Below are 19177 nucleotides of genomic sequence, written 5' to 3'. Positions count from 1 at the left end.
ATATTGTTTGTAAATGTATCTCAGGTAGTACTTATTTTAAATAATTAGACCTTTTGTTATGACAATTAGCTGCTTATTTTTTATTTTTAAATTTGTATATACAGTAATTTTTACAATTCATTTAATAGCAACTGGTGCCATCAAATTTCTCTACTTTGGTTATCCCTTCTTTAGACCACAGTCTGCAAATTAGCACTGATTTTTTGCAAAAGTTACTATGTTAGCTGTACTGTCATTTTTCTTAAGGTTGATCAAAGATAACTTAGAATCACAGCCATTATATGATCACACAAAATGATCATATAATCTATCAGACCTGTTTTATCACCAGCATTTATGAAACCAGACCTGGGGAAATAACTAGGTCTAGGGATACATGCATGGTCTTAATATTGTGAATGTTTAGCCTGTCCTGATTATTACAAAATCGGAATAGTGAGAATATTCATAATAACTTCTTAATTTAAGTGATAAACCCCAACTCATGAAAAGATAACATGCTGAACTCAATTAAGTGTCCTATTAGCTGAGAAGACATTGGTGAACAGTGTAAATCAGAGCTTTTCTTGCTGAACTTATGCACTTTCATTTTTATTGGGGGTGGAGAGAGGGACGATACACAAATTTTGTATCAAAGTGATTGATATTTAGCATTTTAAATAAGAATGATTGAGTGGCCAGTTTAGAATGCAGGATCTGGAAAGGCCTGAGAAGGCAATATTCAAGCTGAAATATAAAAATGAAAAGGAGATGACAGTGGAAAATTCAGGAGGAAGAACATTCTAAGCAGAAGGCCCTAGAGCACTGTGGGAAGGCAGACTGGTACATGATATCCGAAAAGAGGCACAGATAGATCACATATTTCCTTGTAAGCAAGCAAAAAAAGTGTCGATTTAAATCTCCAAGCAAAGAAGCTCTTGGAAGATTTTACAAAGGGAAGCAACATGATCTAGTTTATTGTTGTTCTTTTTCTTCTTTTTTTAAAAAAGATCACTTTGGAAACTCTAGCAAACAGATTTGGGGGGCAGAAGGTGAGGCCAACTGGAAGGCAATAGTCGGATCCACAGATGATTTCGCTTGGAGTAAGATGCTGTTTGTGAAGCTGGAGAAAAGATTAATCCAATTTGGAAGCTGAGTCAAAAGATCTTTTTCATCCATTGCATGAGAGAGAGGATGGGGGAAGAAATTCATTCCAGAATACTACTGCCTATTTATGTACTTCTTAAGGTTCTTTGAGACAGTCATAATGTCTTACTGTGTGAAGTTATCAGTGTCAAAATGAAGTCACTTATGTCAAGTCTAATGAAATGGAGCCACGAGGCTATGGAGTAGAAGCCTTCAGGCATCTAAGTTGGTAGTACGAATTATTGCAAGAAATTCCTCAAAATCGCAGTATTCCAGATAAGCCACTTGCACAAGGACACTTGCCTAACAATGGCTGTCTCTACCAATAAGCTAATGCCAACTCCTGCAACAAGCCCCGGTAACCAATGGTCTTTGTTTCAAAGCATGTTACCTGTAATTCTTTTTTCTTTTAAAAGCCTGCTCTTACCCAAACCTCTTTGGATGCACCTATGGCCTGACACAGAACCCGCATCCCAAATTGTAATTTCTTGCTATTCTTGAATTAACTCTGTTTTGGAGAGTCGGTCTCTCTGCTGTTTATTTTAGATTGACAACTGGTTCCTTTATTAATTAATGAGTTAATTGATACATGTTCACTTTATGTTTGCATATTTGCATAGATTTCTGATTTTACCTTTTAGAAATAATCTTTAACAGTTGGAATGGGTTGAGGAGTGAATGGAAAATGAGTAGAGACAACACATGTAAACAACTCTTTTTAAAAGTTTAGATTAGAGGTCAAGTTGTTCTTCCATTACCCCTCCAGAGAGGCAGGCTCTACATTGCTCTGTAGAAATAACCAATCCCTATTGCATGCAATCTCAGTGCAACCATCAGACAAGGTTCCCCCAAGGTCAAGGTTCAGATATGGCCCTATAAGTTGTCCAGAGCTATTGGTCACTGAAGCTGATGTCACATCGACTCCACACAAGCCCCACTGCTCTTGGTACCTGCCTCTCCCTCTAGCAAATGAGATTCTGGGTCCTCGGGGGTGAGAACACCCACAGGGTGATGTCATCATCAGCATGCAGCAGCAGCCGGTAGGGCATGACGTCAGTACACTGTGTGGGCCAGGAGTAGGGTCTAATCATTGCTCTGTAGGCTACGGCTCAAGGGCAGCCCCAAGTGTGTGGAGACTGAGGGGCATGACATCATCTCACTGCAAGGGCCAGGGGTGGGGCTAGGTGCCCCTCTCCCCTTTCTCTGGATCATAGGCCCTGGCAGGGTGAGAGGACATCAGGGCGGTGTGCTGGTGGACTCTCTGGCCCTTTCGCAACACCATAGTCCCCATGACCATCAGTGTAGGGAGTATTCACCTTTTAAAATGGAGAGACCGAAGGTTCAGAGGGGTGAACTAACTGGCACAAGATTACATAGCAGAGCTGGATTCTAGATAGTCTAATAATTCTTTTTCTTTAAAAGGAACATAATCATATTTTACTCATGAGATATTTTGAAATTTAAATAAGGTAATGTATTCCAGCTGCATCCATGTCCCTACAAAGGACATCAACTCATCCTTTTTATGACTGCATAGTATTCCATGGTGTATGTGTGCCACATTTTCTTAATCCAGTCTGTCATTGACGGACATGTGTAACAAACCTGCACGTTGTGCACATGTACCCTAGAACATAAATTATAATTTTAAAAATTAGGTGATGTACACAAAGCACTTTACATATCCCTAAAATTCCTGCATATGTTCCTTACCCATGGCATCTGTCCATCCACCCAGAGCAGGGACCAATTCTGATTTCTAGCTGGATCTCCAGTAACTCAACACAAAGGAGAAGCAGAGTATACTGAGCAAAGGGCCTGAAGCGAAGATAGTAGATCTTATCAAGCAAAAGGTAAGGTCAAATGTAGATGTCTCAGCTGCACGCTGACAAGCACCACTCACCTTATCTTCTCATTGACATCACCCTTCCTATAATCATCCAGACTGAAAATCTGCTATCATTCTGCTCTTTCATGCCTGGTACACCCGATTAGTTCCTCACTCCATCTCCTGTTCCTTCCCTAGTCTCTATTTCCCTTAGATAAGGCCTCCTCAAATGACCTCTAACTTACTCAAATTGCTTCCTTAGTTAAATTAATACATATATATTTATCTTTAATAATAATTTAGTTCACCAAATATTTCCAACTTTACTCTTTCCCAGCACATAATGGGATTATGCTTCCTGGTGCCTGAGCAGTGAGGTGTTTGAGTAGATATGACCCACCCCTACCCATCCCACTCTCTTACTTTCAGATATAGCATGTAGTTGCCACTCTGAGGAACTCCAGAGCTCTCTTTTCCTTCTCTCTCAAGAAGGAAATCTCAATAGATTCTGTCTCAAGAAACCACTTTCTTTGTTCATGTATAAAAGACAACTCCTTGTTTGCTAAACTTGGATCATGAGATTGCAGAAATGCAGTCACATCTTCAGACTCCACTTCTAATTGTAGTCCTCTTGCTATTTCCATCACATCTACAGTGACCCCCTCCACTGAAGTCTTGAACTCCCTCAAAGTCATGCATGAGGGTTGGAATTTACTTCTTCCAAACTCCTGTTAATGTTGACATTTTAACCTCCACTAATCACAAATGCTTTTAATAGCACCTAGAATATTGAACCCTTTCCAGAAGCTTTTCAGTGTACTTTGCCCAGATTCATCAGTGAATGAAGTAATAATATGGGGGTGGCAGTATATGCATGAAAATGCTTTTGCTGAATTATTTACAACATGAAAAATTGACTGCAATGTAAAAAACTAATGGTAGAGAAATGGTTAAAAACCTACAATTGTGTGCAACTACCTAAACATTTAATATGATATGTCTACTACATTGGAAATGAGGTAACACTGAAAATTGATGGTTCTAAAAGATATATAACATAGTAAAGGTATATAATATGTGAATGTGATGACAGAAGAAAAAACTTGAATTACCAAATTATCAAAAATGATATATTGAGACAAATACTACATGATCTCACATAAATGTGGAATCTTAAAAAGTTGAACTCAATAGAATCAGAGAGTAGAATGGTGATTACCGGGCTTGGTGCAGGTAGATATCGGTCAAAAGATACAAAATTTTACTCAGGAGGAATGAGTTCAAGAGAGCTATTGTATAACATGGTGATTATAGTTGATAACAATGTATTGTATAACTGAACATCACTAACAGAGTAGATTTTGTGTTCTCACCATAGAAAAATAAGTATGTGAGGTAATGCATACATTAATTGAGCCATCCCAAACTGTATAGATATTTTGAAACGTCACATTGTACATAATAAATATATACAATTTTTGTTTACCTGCTAAAACATAAATACAATTTTAAATGATACATTGAATTATATACACATTGAAGAAGAATTAAGACTGCAAGAAAATGCAGCAAAATGCTAATAGTTATATTTATCCATTTTTTCTAACTTTCTGTAATTTTATGATATATTGCTGATGAAGAAACCAAATTTTATTAAATATCGATTCTCTGCTCCTTAGCTGTCCTTAGACTCTGAGGAGAGCAACAGAGAGAGTATTTGGGTTTTTTTAGTTTTTGGTCTTCCTTCCTTCCTTCCTTCCTTCCTTCCTTCCTTCCTTCCTTCCTTCCTTCCTTCCTTCCTTCCTTCCTTCCTTCTTTTTTCCCTCCCTCCCTCCCTCCCTCCTTTCCTTCCTTCCTTCCTTCCTTCCTCCCTCCCTCCCTCCCTCCCTCCCTCCCTCCCTCCCTCCCTCCCTCCTTCCTTCCTTCCTTCCTTCCTTCCTTCCTTCCTTCCTTCCTTCCTTCCTTCCTTCCTTCCTTCCTTCCTTCGATGGAGTTTCGCTCTTGTTGCCCAGGCTGGATTGCAGTGGCGCAATCTCGGCTCACTGCAACCTCCACCTCCTGAGTTCAAGCGATTCTCCTGACTCAGCCTCCTGAGTATCTGGGACTACAGGCGCACACCACCATGCCCGCCTAATTTTTGTATTTTTGGTAGAGATGGGGTTTCACCGTATTGGCCAGGCTGGTCTCCAACTCCTGACCTCAAGTGATCCGTCCGCCTCGGCCTCCCAAAGTGCTGAGATTACATGCATGAGCCACCGCACCCAGCCGAGAAAGCATTTGATAGTATGAAGCAGGCCATGACTTAAAAGAGAATTAAACTTTTGCACAGAAGTACAGTATAGAATTCTCACCAAACGGCCGGGCGCGGTGGCTCAAGCCTGTAATCCCAGCACTTTCGGAGGCCGAGACGGGCGGATCACGAGGTCAGGAGATCGAGACCATCCTGGCTAATATGGTGAAACCCCGTCTCTACTAAAAAATACAAAAAACTAGCCGGGCGAGGGGGTGGGCGCCTGTAGTCCCAGCTACTCGGGAGGCTGAGGCAGGAGAATGGCGTAAACCCGGGAGGCGGAGCTTGCAGTGAGCTGAGATCCGGCCACTGCACTCCAGCCTGGGCGACAAAGCGAGACTCCGTCTCAAAAAAAAAAAAAAAAAAAAAAGGAATTCTCACCAAACAACTGATAGTGAAAGCTTGATTATGTATAAAAGGCCACAGTAAATGCTTTTTACAATTTTAGGTGGCTGCATAGCGTTGAGTCTCAGATCACTGTACTAATGAGGATAATAAGGGTATTCCCCAGATTTAATGTGACGATTAAATGAGATAATACATATAAATGCTAAGAACAGAACCTGGACTACAGTGAATTTTCAATATGTCAACTGTTTTGGTTATTGGATTTGTTTTTCTTTGATTATTAATACTTGGTTACAGTGCCCCCATGTGTCTATACATTGCAATACTTCTGGTCTTTAAAAGGACTTCTTAATACTTTAGATTAATGCATTTGAAATGACAGTTCTAAGGCCATACATGCATTGTCAACTCATGGTTTATATACGCTATGAAGATTAAATAGCTCCTTTAAAAATAAAGTGTGTTATCACTGAATATAAAAGTAACATATGTTCACTGTAGAAACTTTGGAAAATATTGAGAACTGTACAGAATTCTAGTCACTTATGTACAACTACCTAGATATTTTATGTATTTTATGTATTCTATATATGCATTTTTACAAATTGGGATCTGTGCATTTTTATGTTATATTAAATTTTAGAATACATGTAAAATACATTATTAAAGCAAGAGCAGAAATAAAACCATGAGGCTACTGGGGGTTATCCCATTAAACAGAAGCTGGTGTCATCACCACGGTCTCTCATGTTCCTCATTCATTGGCAACTAAAGTACGTACATTAAACTCGAGTGGAAAAATGCTTTAAAGTGAAAGAAAGTCCAATCTGACTTAGAAGTACAAGGTTGTATTATATTATACCTTACATATAATTTGAGGAGAGATATGTAAGAATCATTTTGTTGGCCAGGTGCAGTGGCTCAAGCCTGTAATCCCAGCACTTTGGGAGGCCGAGGTGGGTGGATCACGAGGTCAGGAGACTGAGACCATCCTGGCTAACATGGTGAAACCTCATCTCTACTAAAAATACAAAAAATTAGCCGGGCGAGGTGACGGGCACCTGTAGTCCCAGCTACTCGGGAGGCTGAGACAGGATAATGGCGTGAACCAGGGGGCAGAGGCTGCAGTGAGCCAAGATTGCGCCACTGCACTCCAGCCTGGGTATAAGCTTTAAAGCTCATATTTAAAGCTCATCATCAATGGAGGCCAAAACCACTAAGTGAAAGGCTTTCGGTGAATAGGATATTCATCAGCTCTCAAAAGATCATATTTATCATTTCAAATACATATCAAATTGTGTCTGTTCTGAACATATACAGACCCCTTTTCTTGTCATTATTCTTTAAACAATACAGTATAACAACTATTTACATAGCATTTACATTGTATTATAAGTAATCTAAAATGATTTAAAGTGTATGGGAGGATGTGGGTTGGTTATATGCAAATACTATGCCATTTATATCAAGGACTTAAGTATCCTCAGATTTTGGTATCTTGGGGAGGTCTTGGAACCAATTCTCCATGGATACTGAGGGAGGACTGTATAACAGTGTTGGTCACAATACAAATTCCTGGACACCCCTTGTCCCCAACCAAGATTCTGATTAGTTAGTCTGGGGTGGTGGAGAGGGAGGGAGCAGGAATTTACATTTCTAAACAGCTCATAGGCAATGCTGATTTTGCTGATCCATGGACCTGAGTTTGAATAGCACTGAATTATAAAACTTTGAAATTACAAAGTGTCTGTGAGTCCATAGTGATGAGAAAGAGAGAGAGATAAATGATGGATACGGGTGATAAAGCTCATATTTATAGAGGAATGCCAGCTAGCAAATGTCAAGGAATTAGAGATTTAGGAGGAAAAATCACCATTTTGTAGTTCCCAATGCAATAACTGATTCAGGTAAAGATCATTAATGGAGGCCAAAACCATTAAGTGAAAGGCTTTTGGGGAATGGGATATTCATAAGCTCTCAAAAGATCATATTTATCCTTTCAAATACATATCAAGTCACTTATTAACAGCAGAGGAAAACAATTATATTTTTATCATGGAAAAAGCTAGTAATAAATTTAGTGTCACCAATGAGAGGACAAACTGACACTATATATTCCCTAGTGGATATGGTGGGAAGTGCAATAGCATCTGTAGAATATTCTTGCCAAAAATGTTTAACCTGAATCCAATCATGAAGAAACAGACAAATCCAGACTGTGGGACATAAATTGTCTGGCTTGGACTCCTTAAAAATTTCTAGGACATGAAAAACTAGGAAAAGGTGGGGAAAATATTCTAAATTAAAAGTGACATGGCCAAATGCAATAGATTCTGGATCAAACAAGTTCTGTAGATGATATTGGGTATCCTGGGGGAATTTGCTTATAGACTGTTTGATAATATTGAATTAATGCTTGAAGTTTTATGTGTAAATTAATGGCACTGTGGTTATATAGAAGAAGGGCTATTCTAAGGAGATACACAATAAAGTAAGTGTGAAGTGTCAGGATGATTGCAACTGTGTGTGTGTGTGCATGCACGTGTGGGCACATGTGTAGCAGAAAGTGGTGGTGAGGGGGGCGGGTAGAAAGAGAGAGAAACAGGAAGAGAAAAGAAGCCCAAATATGGTTACACAGGAGAAGGGTGATTCTAAGGAGATACACAATAAAGTACTTACGTGTAAAGTGTCAGGATGATTGCAACTGTGTGTGTGTGTGTGTGTGTGTGTGTGTGTGTGTGTAGCGGGAGACACTGGTGACAGAGCGAGACTCCGAGACTCCATCTCAAACAAACACACACACACAAATATTATGATACAATGAATTTAGCTATAATGTGGCACATACAGGTTTTACTATTAAATCTCTTTGTTTCTAGAAACTAAATGGGTCTACAGGATACAGTGTTTCTTGGGCCAAAAACCTAAAAGATATCTTCCTTTCCCCCTTGGATCCTACATCCACCAGCAAATCCTGTCAGTTCACCCTTCAAAATACCTCTCCCTTCTGACCACTTCTCAATCCCACCACCATGAGGCCACCACCAATTCTCGCCTGGATGGCTGCATTCTCCACACAGAATTCTGCCAAGAAGGTCTTCTAACAGTGAACATCTGATTACATCATTCACCTGCTTTAAACCTCTCCATTCACTCCTTTCCCTAGCTGATGCCCACTTTCTATTTCTCCCACCTGTCTCCCTATCCGGCCATACCGGCCTCAATGCCCTTCTGTCACTCCCAGCTTGTTACTGCCTCACAGCTCTTAAACTTGCTGTTCTCCAACTTAGAATACACCTTCCTCAGGTCTTCAATGTTGTAGGTCTCCAACCAAAAGTGTAGAGGGGTGTTTTCTGAATCCTTATGTAAATGAGCCTTACACTCCCTGCCATTCCCTACCTCTAATTTACTCATGTACTTTCTTTTTCTTTTCTTTTCTTTTCTTTTCTTTCTTTTTTTTTTTTTTTTTCGAGACAGTCTCTCCCTGTCACCCAGGCTGGAGTTCAGTAGTTCAGTGGCACAATCTCGGCTCACTGCAACCTCTGCCTCCCAGGTTCAAGTGATTCTCCTGCCTCAGCCTCCCGACTAGCTGGGACTACAGGCATGTGCCACCTCGCCCGGCTAATTTTTTGTATTTTTAGTAAAGATGGGGTTTCACCATGTTGGCCAGGATGGTCTCGATCTCTTGACCTCGTGATCCGCCCGCCTCGGCCTCCCAAAGTGCTGGGATTACAGACGTGAGCCACTGCGCCCAGCCTATGTGTGTGTGTGGGTTTTGTTTTTTTGGTTTTTTTTTTTTTTTTTTTTTTGGTAACTGCTTAGTTTCCTTATATCCTTAAAATGGAGTTGATATTTGCTATGCCTCCCTCATAAGATTTGGTGAGAACGAAATGAGATATTTGTGAAAATACTACTTATATGGTTAAGTCATCTAATAACCATCTTTTTTGTGTGTGTGGTACTTTCAAGGTAAAGTGTGGTATCTTATGCTTAAAGTAATTCAACACTGTGCTAAAAATCTGGTGGACTGGAACCCCTGTGACATTATTAAATTATGTTATTACGTTAAAATACTCACTGGCACTGCCAAAGGAGGTCTCTCTATTTCTGGCTGTCCCTCTGTGTCTCTGTCTCTATCTCTGTGGTGAGAAAGCTCATGCAAGCGAGAGTCGGCCAACTCGAGGTTTGCAAAGCAGAACACAGCGGAGGGTCGCTCTTTTTAGGTTAATTCCTCCGCACAGTCAACACACTGCAGGAATTCAGTCGGCCTCCAAGACTGCCTCTCGGTACCACCTACCGGGAGCTAGAACTGCAGGGCTCCTTCCATACCTGGTCTTCCTTAGTTTGGTAAAACCCAGTTTGTTCATTATCAAAACATAGTCATGTTCGGGCTGGGCACAGCGGCTCATGCCTGTAATTGCAGTACTTTGGGAGGCCGAGGAGGTCAGATTACCTGAGGTCAGGAGTTTGAGACCAACCTGGCTGACATGGTGAAAACCCCGTCTCTACCAAAAATACAAAATTACCCAGGTGTGGTGGCATATGCCTGTAGTCCTAGCTACTCAGGAGGCAGACAGGAGAATCTCTTGAACCCAGCAGGTGGAGGCTGCAGTGAGCCAAGATCGCACCACTGCACTCCAGCCTGGGTGAGACAGGGTGAGACAGAGTGAGACTCTGCCTTAAAAAAAAAAAATATATATATATATATACACACACACACACACACACACACACACACACACACACACACACACCAGTCACTGTGGGTGTTTTATTTATTCGCCATTATTCATTCTTATGCCCTGTCGAGATTTTTGTCATTTACAATGCTTAGAAAATCAGATAGAAATATTTATCTGATATTCACTTTTCAGAAAATGTAACTGATATTTACCTTTATCTCAAAGATTTAAGATTTATTCTTTAACTCTTTAGGCAAGGAATATTTCAGAAGTGTTATGCTTTTGTTGCTATTAAATCCATGGCAGCATGCTATTTTGATAAGTTAAGTTTTACCTTGTTACAGATAAATGATAGAGTAAAATTACTTGGCATTTAGGATTTTTGTTAAATATTAATAAGTAGATTTTAGTCACTCTTGTCACATACAAGAAAGTCACAATGTGAGATGATAGGTACGTTAATTTGCTTTACTATAGTAATCATTTTAGTATCTATATGTGTCCTAAAACATCATAACACAAACCTCAAATATACACGATAAAATTCATTTTAAAGAATACACAAAATAAAATAAAAATATAAAGATAAACACCTGAAAGGAATGCACAAAATAAAAATGAAATAAAATGTATGACAATAATAAATATCAAGCCTCTTTCTCTTGTCTGTCAAGAAATATTTTGCTACTGTCCACCTAGTTTTTTCCCGTCCCTCAGTCTCGGGCTTTATTAGTAGACCAGGGTGAAGAGTGCACAGGTGTATGTATGTGCATGCATGTGCATGTGTGTGTGTTGGAGGGCAGACAAGATCATACTGCAGAGAGCAGGAGGGAATTGCCAAATAAAGACTGATAAAATTAACTCAAAAAGAAAGCTTCGAGACCAGCCTGGCTAGGCCAACATAGTGAAACTCCATCTCTACTGAAAAATACAAAAATTAGCCTGGCATGGTGGTGCGCACCTGTAGTCCCAGCTACTCGGGAGGCTGAGGCAGGAGAATCGCTTGAACCTGGGAGGTGGATGTTGCAGTGAGCTGAGCTCGCGTCACTGCACTCCAGCTTGGGTGATGGAGTGAGACCTCGTCTCAAAAAAAAAGAAAGCAAGTGACTGATGGAGGAAAATAGACTGAATCCCTGGATCCCAGGGAAGAAAGGAGAAAAGCATGAGAAGGGTACACGTTTTGGGGAGAATATTAACAGAGATTTTAAGGAATAGCTGCTATATGGGGGGAGATGTTGAAATGACAGGAAAATGCTGCTTTATAAGTTTTGCTCTACATGAAGAATGCATTTGCCCACCACACCCAACACATACACCCAGGGGCTTTCTAAAGTGAAGATTTGGGTTCCTTTCAGTATTTTAACAGGCTGTTTTCTTCAACTTTTACTTTTACATCATGCCAAGACTGGGCCATAAAGGGCTTGACTTAATTCAGATTACCAAGATACATGAGCACCAGAGGGCATTTTTTGTAGAAGTAAGTTAGTGACTTCCAATTTAAGGTTACTAAGAAGATTCCATAAAAACACACACAGAGAAATTGTAAGGGAAGATACATATTTGAGATTTTAATTACGTTCCAAAAAAGAAAAGTTCTACTACGAAGCATTTAACATTGCCACTCCCCTGAGATCTCCCTGAAATCAGGAAACTTTTTGCCAGTCTTTCATGTTTTTTATATCTCTGTTATTGAACTTAATTTATTCTGCCTAGTAAATTTTTTCTAAGAACATTTTTATTATAGAAGTAATGTATGTTGGCCTGATTTATTCTTAATTGCATGTGGTAAGTTCACTGAAGACAGAGACTATACCTTATTAGTAAAACAACGTCAGAACACCTAACAGCACAGACCCTGGAGTGAGACACACCTGAATTTGAATCTTGGCTCTGTTGCTACTCCTCAGTTAAATATCAAGTAGTTTTTTTGTGGTGGTTGTTGTGTAATCTTGTTTAGACTCAGTACACTCATCTTTAAAATTTAGATTATGCCTGTTTCTCTTTGGGCAGTTGTGAACATTAAATGGGAAGATGTATGAAAGTGCTTAGCACACAGTGCCTGGCACCCACAAGTACTCATCCCACAGTAACTATTATTACCTGTGTGTCTAGTTTATTATTTGAATCTCTACCACGTAGCACAGAAGGTAGTGCTCGGATCTTTGCTGAACAAATAGCTAAGACGAGAGAAGAAAATCGTTAAGAGGAATCCAAGGGCTGGCATCCTTGGTTTATTTTACCCCCTTTTTTTTCCCTCTGTGACCTTAAGATTTGGAGTCCTAGGGTCTGCTATGGATGATTGAGCTCTGCTTCCAGCCCCAAATGAGCCTTGTTGGAAGTGGGGTAGGAGGAAAGTGTTGTCTGTTTGTACCAGGGCCTCCCTGGGAGTTCTGAGCTTCTCAGGGGACTTCCATTCCAATCTCCAGCTCCTCTGCCCACTCACCTGCCCTCCCGCCCAATGCCTCTGGAAAGTTTCCTAGAGATGGGAACTTCCAGTGACTAACCTGTACCTTTGTAGGGTCAGTGGGAGTGAGGGACCCTCTAAAATACCATCTCCTGCAGTAAGCATTTCTTGTTTCCCTGGTTAAAAAGAGTATCTCCCGTAATCGCACATAGCATTTATTGCCCTAATCTAGCTGCTAGCTTTATGTTGTTTCCTGCTGTAAATTGTGGGTCTCTGAGAGCAAAGTCTAGGTCTGGTTCCTGTTTGATCAGTACAATGAGCTGCACATATGTTTCCAAGCAATGGCTGTTAAACTGAATTCCAAGGAAGCGAGACTCGGGGCTGTAGCCTAGAGCTGAGCCCTGAGCCCCTAAACTCCAAGGTGCTACCCCGATCACCAGACCTTTAAGTAAATACACTCTGCTCCCTATGGCAGAACACAGCCTCTGAGTAATTAGCAGCCTGAAGTTCATTGTTTAAGATTCACTGGAGGAAGTTCCCAGCAATAGATTTCAAAAAAGCTGGCAGGAATCCAGAAGAAAAGCTTTATTTAGGAAATAAGAAAGCTTTATTTAGGGAACATGAATTTACAAGATGTTAACATTACCCCTTTTCCACTCCACAATTTGAAGTTCGTTTTTTACACCACCCAGCTATTACATAGGAGCATGGTGGAAATTCAATACCTGTTACAGCTGGAAACAATCTGGAAGAATTCTGACTCTATTAGCAGACAGCTTACTAAAACTTTGTTCTAGTAGTCATATACAATTAATAATGTAGTAATTTATTTGGTCCCAAATGTGACTACTATATTCAAAGTCATCCAATGTGATAAAAATTTGTAGAACATTATACATTTTCATTCCCAGTGAGCATTGCCACAGTTTGCTAAAGTTTCTGGCTGAAAAATAAATATTTTCTAGATATCATTCTAAGTTGTTTAACTAAATGTAAATGAAATAACATCTCAGGAAAAGTTTGTCATCTCAATAATTTGATTTCCTCATTTGGCATAGAAAAACAATTACCCTTTCAACTTCATCAGTGTCTCTGTTGAGACTTGGATTTTTCAGTCTCAGTTCTGCTTGAAGAATGCCAAAGTGTCTCCTCTTGATTTCATGTGGCTCTTCACAAATCCAGTTAATTTCCTGAACCCCTGGGCCAGCCCATCCCCTGTGAGGGCACAGCAGGGTTGCACATACCAGTTCCGGTCACTGCAAAGCTTCTTCACTTTGAACATTCTGGTGATGTCCTCAGCAGTCAGAGCTCCAGGCATGTCTTGTTTGTTGGCTAATAGAACAACAGGCACATTTTTAATGTGTTCATTCTTCAAAATGTGCTCAAACTGTCTCCGAGACTCTTCCAGTCGCTGTTTGTCTGTGCTGTCCACAACATACACCAACCCATCAGTGTTCTCACAGTAACAGCCCCAAACAGTTCTCATTTTTTCCTGTCCTCCAACATCCCAGACTGTGAGCGAAAGACTCCTTTCCAACTCGATCATCTCCACATTGAAACCTATTGTAGGGATGGTGATAATATCCTTAGCAAGCTTTAATTTATAAAGGAGAGTAGACTTCCCAGCTGAGTCAAGTCCCAAAAGAAGAATTTGGGCTTGTTTGGTTTGGGGATTTTTAGAACCCAGCAAACCCATTTTAGCTTTTCTCTTTCTCTCGCTCTCTCTCTCTCTCTCTCTTTAAATACCTTTTCTTACTTTCTTTCTTTGTTTCTTCGAATGGCCAGAGACAATGTGTCCTTTCTGGATCTCGCATGAAAATGTTAGGAAGAAAGAAGAAAGCAAATGCTTCATGCTGTATTCTAAGAACAAGAACCTAGATGTGTTTATGTTGTAGCTTATCAACTTGATTATGGGCAAACAGTATTTTATTTGCAGTCCCAGCCAATCCTGAGGTATCTGTGGTGTGAGTAACCAGCCAATGCCATGGTGACTCAAAGGGGAAATTCTCTGTAAATGAGTAAGATTAGGAGAGGCCTACCTGGCTGCAGTTTTGTTTTCTTTCAGGTGCTAGAAATCTAGAGGAAACTGAAGGTTCAACATGCAGAGGAGCATGGTTTAGCAGCAGAACAAAAACTTAACTTTTCATTTTAACTAACTTTTAACTTAAATTTAACTAAACTTTTTGTGTAACTTTTTGTAGAACTTCTCTAGGTATTCAACCATTTATCTTATCCCAATTGTAAATAAGGAACCAGGCTTCTTAAGTCGTGAAGAGAGAGTTATTCTCATATTCTGTCTGCAGTATCTTAAATCTCCCTTGTCCAGATTACTCACTAGGAAACCTTAAACCACCCAAGGTTATCTGAACCTTACTCACTAATCACATACAGAATCACTTTCTTTAAACTTCTAGGCAGAGAATTTACATGACTGCAGTCACAAAACCAAATATATGAGGGGGAATTTATAACACAAACACTTTTACATTAAGCAGTCCAATTAAAGATGGCAAATAAATACATGTAGTTATTTCCTCTTCTTCCCACGACGCCACAGAATAATGGTAAAGGCATTAAAAGAACATATAGGCTGGGCATGGTGGCTCATGCCTGTAATCCCAGCACTTTGGGAGGCCGACGTGGGTGGATCACGAGGCCAGGAGATCAAGACCAACATGGTGAAACTCCATCTCTACTAAAAATACAAAAAAATTAGCTGGGCGTGGTGGCCCATGCCTATAATCCCAGCTACTCAGGAGGCTGAGACAGGAGAATCGCTTGAACCAGGGAGTTGGAGGTTGCAGTGAGCCCAGATCGCACCACTATACTCCAGCCTGGTGACACTGAGACTCCGTCTCAAAATAAACAAACAAACCAAAAATACCATGTAAATCTATAACAAAACAACAAGATAATTCATCACAGGGTGAGAGATTTTAACAAAATTCTGGAAAATGGAAACTAGATGGAAAAATGAGTGGTAACTGATATAGCAGGATAAAGCCAAGCCTTGGAGTGCTGATGCACAGGAGATAGACAAGGTGACAGGTATGGCAGAGAGAAGGGATGAAATAAAGGACTAAAAACAGAAGAAGGTTAACAAGAGGCCAAAATAAACAGAACACACACACACACACACACACACTCTCTGTCTCTCTCTCTCTCTCTCTCTCTCACACACACACACACACACACACACACACACCCCTCTGCTGGCTGTCTTCACCAACTAGATATTTATTCCCAGGCAAAATACTGAAGAGTTTTTTATTAAAGAAATTGAAAGATCTCAGAAAAAAGACCTCCATTTTTGACAGTTGGGAGTTTCTGACCATAATGCCTAAGTCAACATGTAATTAACCTATAGCCAACCTGGCAGTTGGCAAACTTGCTCACATACATAGAATTCCCAATCAGCTTTGCAGTGCACAGAAGTTTCTATACTTAATGCATAGCATGCCTTCAATATGAATAAGAGAGAGATCAAGATAAAAATAAGAACTTTTAAGAAAGCTTAAACAGAGCTAATGAAGGGAATAGAAGAACATTTTCATTAAATTCTAATTACTATTTTTGTACAGACTTGAGAAGACATTACATCCATAAGACAAAAAATGGATGGTATTAAACAGACCACTCAGAGAATAAAATTAAAACTCCTAAAAATAAAAAACACAAATTTCAAAAAATTTTAAAGAACAGTAATACCTGTAGGCTGGAAGACATGTTGAAGGAGTCTTTCAGAAAGTTGAAGATAGAAAATATGGAAGAAAAGATAAGAAATATAGTGGATGAACTCAGAAGTCTTAACTCAGAAGTCTGATTTGTAGGACTTATTCCAGAGAGAAAAAAAAATATGCACAAGAGGAAATTATAAAGAAATAATACAGGACCACTTTCCAAAGCTAAAGAATGAACTTGCCAGATTGAAAGACTTCCCTCAATGCTTACCAACATGATTTTTAAAAGAGCTATACAATGTGATATACATGTTTTTTTATTAAAACTAAAAATTTATTTAGTTTTTATACAAAATAAGTAGACTATTTTAGATGCAGAAAGCACACGTATGAAGAAATTCTGTAACCCTTTTTAAAGAATTAAGTTCTTAACCAACTCACTATGTCTCAGAGGCCAAAGATACCATTTTCATTTGTTCATTGATTTATTCATCTAACCATTCAGGAAATAAACATATTGATTGCCTAGTCTGTGCTAGATGCCAGGGAGGTCACAAAGATAAACTAGGCTTGCCTTTAGTTGGCTTTCACTGGGGAGAAGGTAAAAGACATGTGACCTAATAAAAATAAATACAAAGCCAAAAAATTACACATGCTGCAAGAAAAGAAAGGCTAATGTATTCTGGATATTCATAGACTCCTTCAGAATGAAAGGCGTCAGAGAAATCTTCCTGGAGAAGGTTAAGTATTGAACCAGGCCTTGTAGAGACACGTGAGGGCATACGTGAAAGAAACATTCTGTGAGAGCAAAGTCTTAGAAACGGGAAAATATGGGAATGTATATGGAAAACCAACTGTATATGGATAAGTAGGGGTTTCTTCCATAAACATGTTGAACTATCATGAGAAAACCATAAGATAAATCTAGATTATAGGCCATGCTGCAAGACAACAGGCTTGGACTCTTCAAGATAGGTCCATGTCATGAAAGACAAAAGGAAAAAAAAGTATCAGGGGAAGAATGTTCTAAATAAAAGATATACGACTTCTAAATGCATTGTGTAAACTTTTATTGGATCCTGTGTCAATAATAGTGATTAAGGAAATTATTATAACAATTATGACCATTCAAATTGGGGAAACTTGATTATGAACTATATATTAGATGGTATTATTTATCAATGATAAATTTCTTGAAGGCAATGATTCTATTGTTATGTAGGAAGATGATTTTGTTTCAAGGAGATACAGGCTAAAGTACTTAGAGGTGATATCAGCAAGTTAATTTCAACCGGCTCAGCAAACACATGCACACAAAGATATGTATATGAGAGGGAGGAAGTGTGTGTAAATATGGCAATAGTTGGTGGCTCTAGGTCAGAGGTATTGAGTGTTCATTTTGCTATTTTTTAACTTTCCTCTAGATTTGAAATTTTTGAAAACAACATGTTGAAAAAAAGAATATAATTGAAATAAGCTAATAAAATTAGACTACAGGCCATAGTAATACAGAAAAATAATTCAGCTTACTTAGGGGTAAGTCTATACTTCCAAAGGTGAATTTAGGGACTGTGACTGCACTACTACTTAAGCTCTTTCTCACCTCCATATTTTCAACAAATTAAAATTTTTCTCTTTTTTTTTTTTTTTGAGACGGTCTCGCTCTGTCGCCCGGGCTGGAGTGCAGTGGCCGGATCTCAGCTCACTGCAAGCTCCGCCTCCCGGGTTTATGCCATTCTCCTGCCTCAGCCTCCCGAGTAGCTGGGACTACAGGCGCCTGCCACCTCGCCCGGCTAATTTTTTTGTATTTTTTAGTAGAGACGGGGTTTCACCGTGTTAGCCAGGATGGTCTCGATCTCCTGACTTGTGATCCGCCCGTCTTGGCCTCCCAAAGTGCTGGGATTACAGGCTTGAGCCACCGCGCCCAGCCAACAAATTAAAATTTTTAAAAGAAGTTAAACATTTATTTCATATTAAACTCAATGATTTGAGTGCTTTATGAGGTCTACTGTTGGTATTGGGGACATCCTTTAATACATTTTTGCTGTAATGAGCATGATCATACATATATGCCTTCACCATTTCCCATCTCACCAATTATATCTTGTTTTTGAGATAGCCAAACAAATGAGGGCTTAAATTCTGCATGAATATTATATCCATATAAGAATATTATTCTCTTCTATGAAAAGAAATAAAATAATTTCTTTGTCAATGCTAATTGTCATAAAAGAATCTACAAATGTTTCAATATCCTTTCTTACTGTCCCAAAACATTTATGGATTCACTTGTCCCAGCCAAACTTGAGGGAAGGCAAGGTATTTGTTTTCTGTAAATCATTCTAAGATTACGCAAATAAAGGTAGACTTGTGAGAGAGTTACTGGCAGACTCTGTGGTGTCACAGGAAATTTTTTTTTTAATATGGGAATGAAAGAAACATTTTCTTTAATTTCTTATCATGGAGGTGTGAGGCAAAAAGTCCTAAATTAGAAGCTCAACCATGTACTGACCAAGCAAAAATACAGAAGCTTATCTCTTGGAAGAAGGTGCAACGTATTCCATTATCTTTATTTTTCACAGATAAAGAAGAAAGAATCAGGATGCAGCTGTGTAAATTGCTTAGCTTACAGAGACTTGGAACATCCCCTACCTTCCCTACAATAACTTTTTTTTGGTCTTTTTAAAAATAAATGTTTGGAAAATTGAAGTATAACACATATATAGAAAAATACAAAAATCATAAATATATAGCTCAAAGAGTTACCAAAAATTGAAAATACCCATGTAACCTCCACTAAGGCCAGGATTAATTTTTAAC

At 39.2% G+C, this 19177-nt stretch overlaps 1 protein-coding gene and 1 non-coding gene across 2 annotated transcripts; both read right to left on the bottom strand.

The window, feature by feature from the left end:
- Positions 1 to 319: 319 nt before the first annotated feature.
- LOC123572055 (small nucleolar RNA SNORA72) lies at positions 320 to 451 on the bottom strand. Its single transcript, XR_006696395.2, has one exon. It is a non-coding gene; the product is annotated as a small nucleolar RNA SNORA72 (small nucleolar RNA).
- A 12814-nt stretch (positions 452 to 13265) lies between these two features.
- ARL14 (ARF like GTPase 14) lies at positions 13266 to 14578 on the bottom strand. The gene has a single exon (XM_005546257.4). It carries the CDS (start codon positions 14371 to 14373, stop codon positions 13795 to 13797), a length of 579 nt encoding a protein of 192 aa, XP_005546314.3. The 5' UTR covers positions 14374 to 14578; the 3' UTR covers positions 13266 to 13794.
- Between the last annotated feature and the right edge of the window lie 4599 nt (positions 14579 to 19177).

The sequence above is a fragment of the Macaca fascicularis genome, chromosome 2 (genome assembly GCF_037993035.2).
Source record: "Macaca fascicularis isolate 582-1 chromosome 2, T2T-MFA8v1.1".
In the NCBI taxonomy this organism is placed as follows: Eukaryota; Metazoa; Chordata; class Mammalia; order Primates; family Cercopithecidae; genus Macaca; species Macaca fascicularis.
This window is presented reverse-complemented; position numbering and strand designations above follow the sequence as displayed.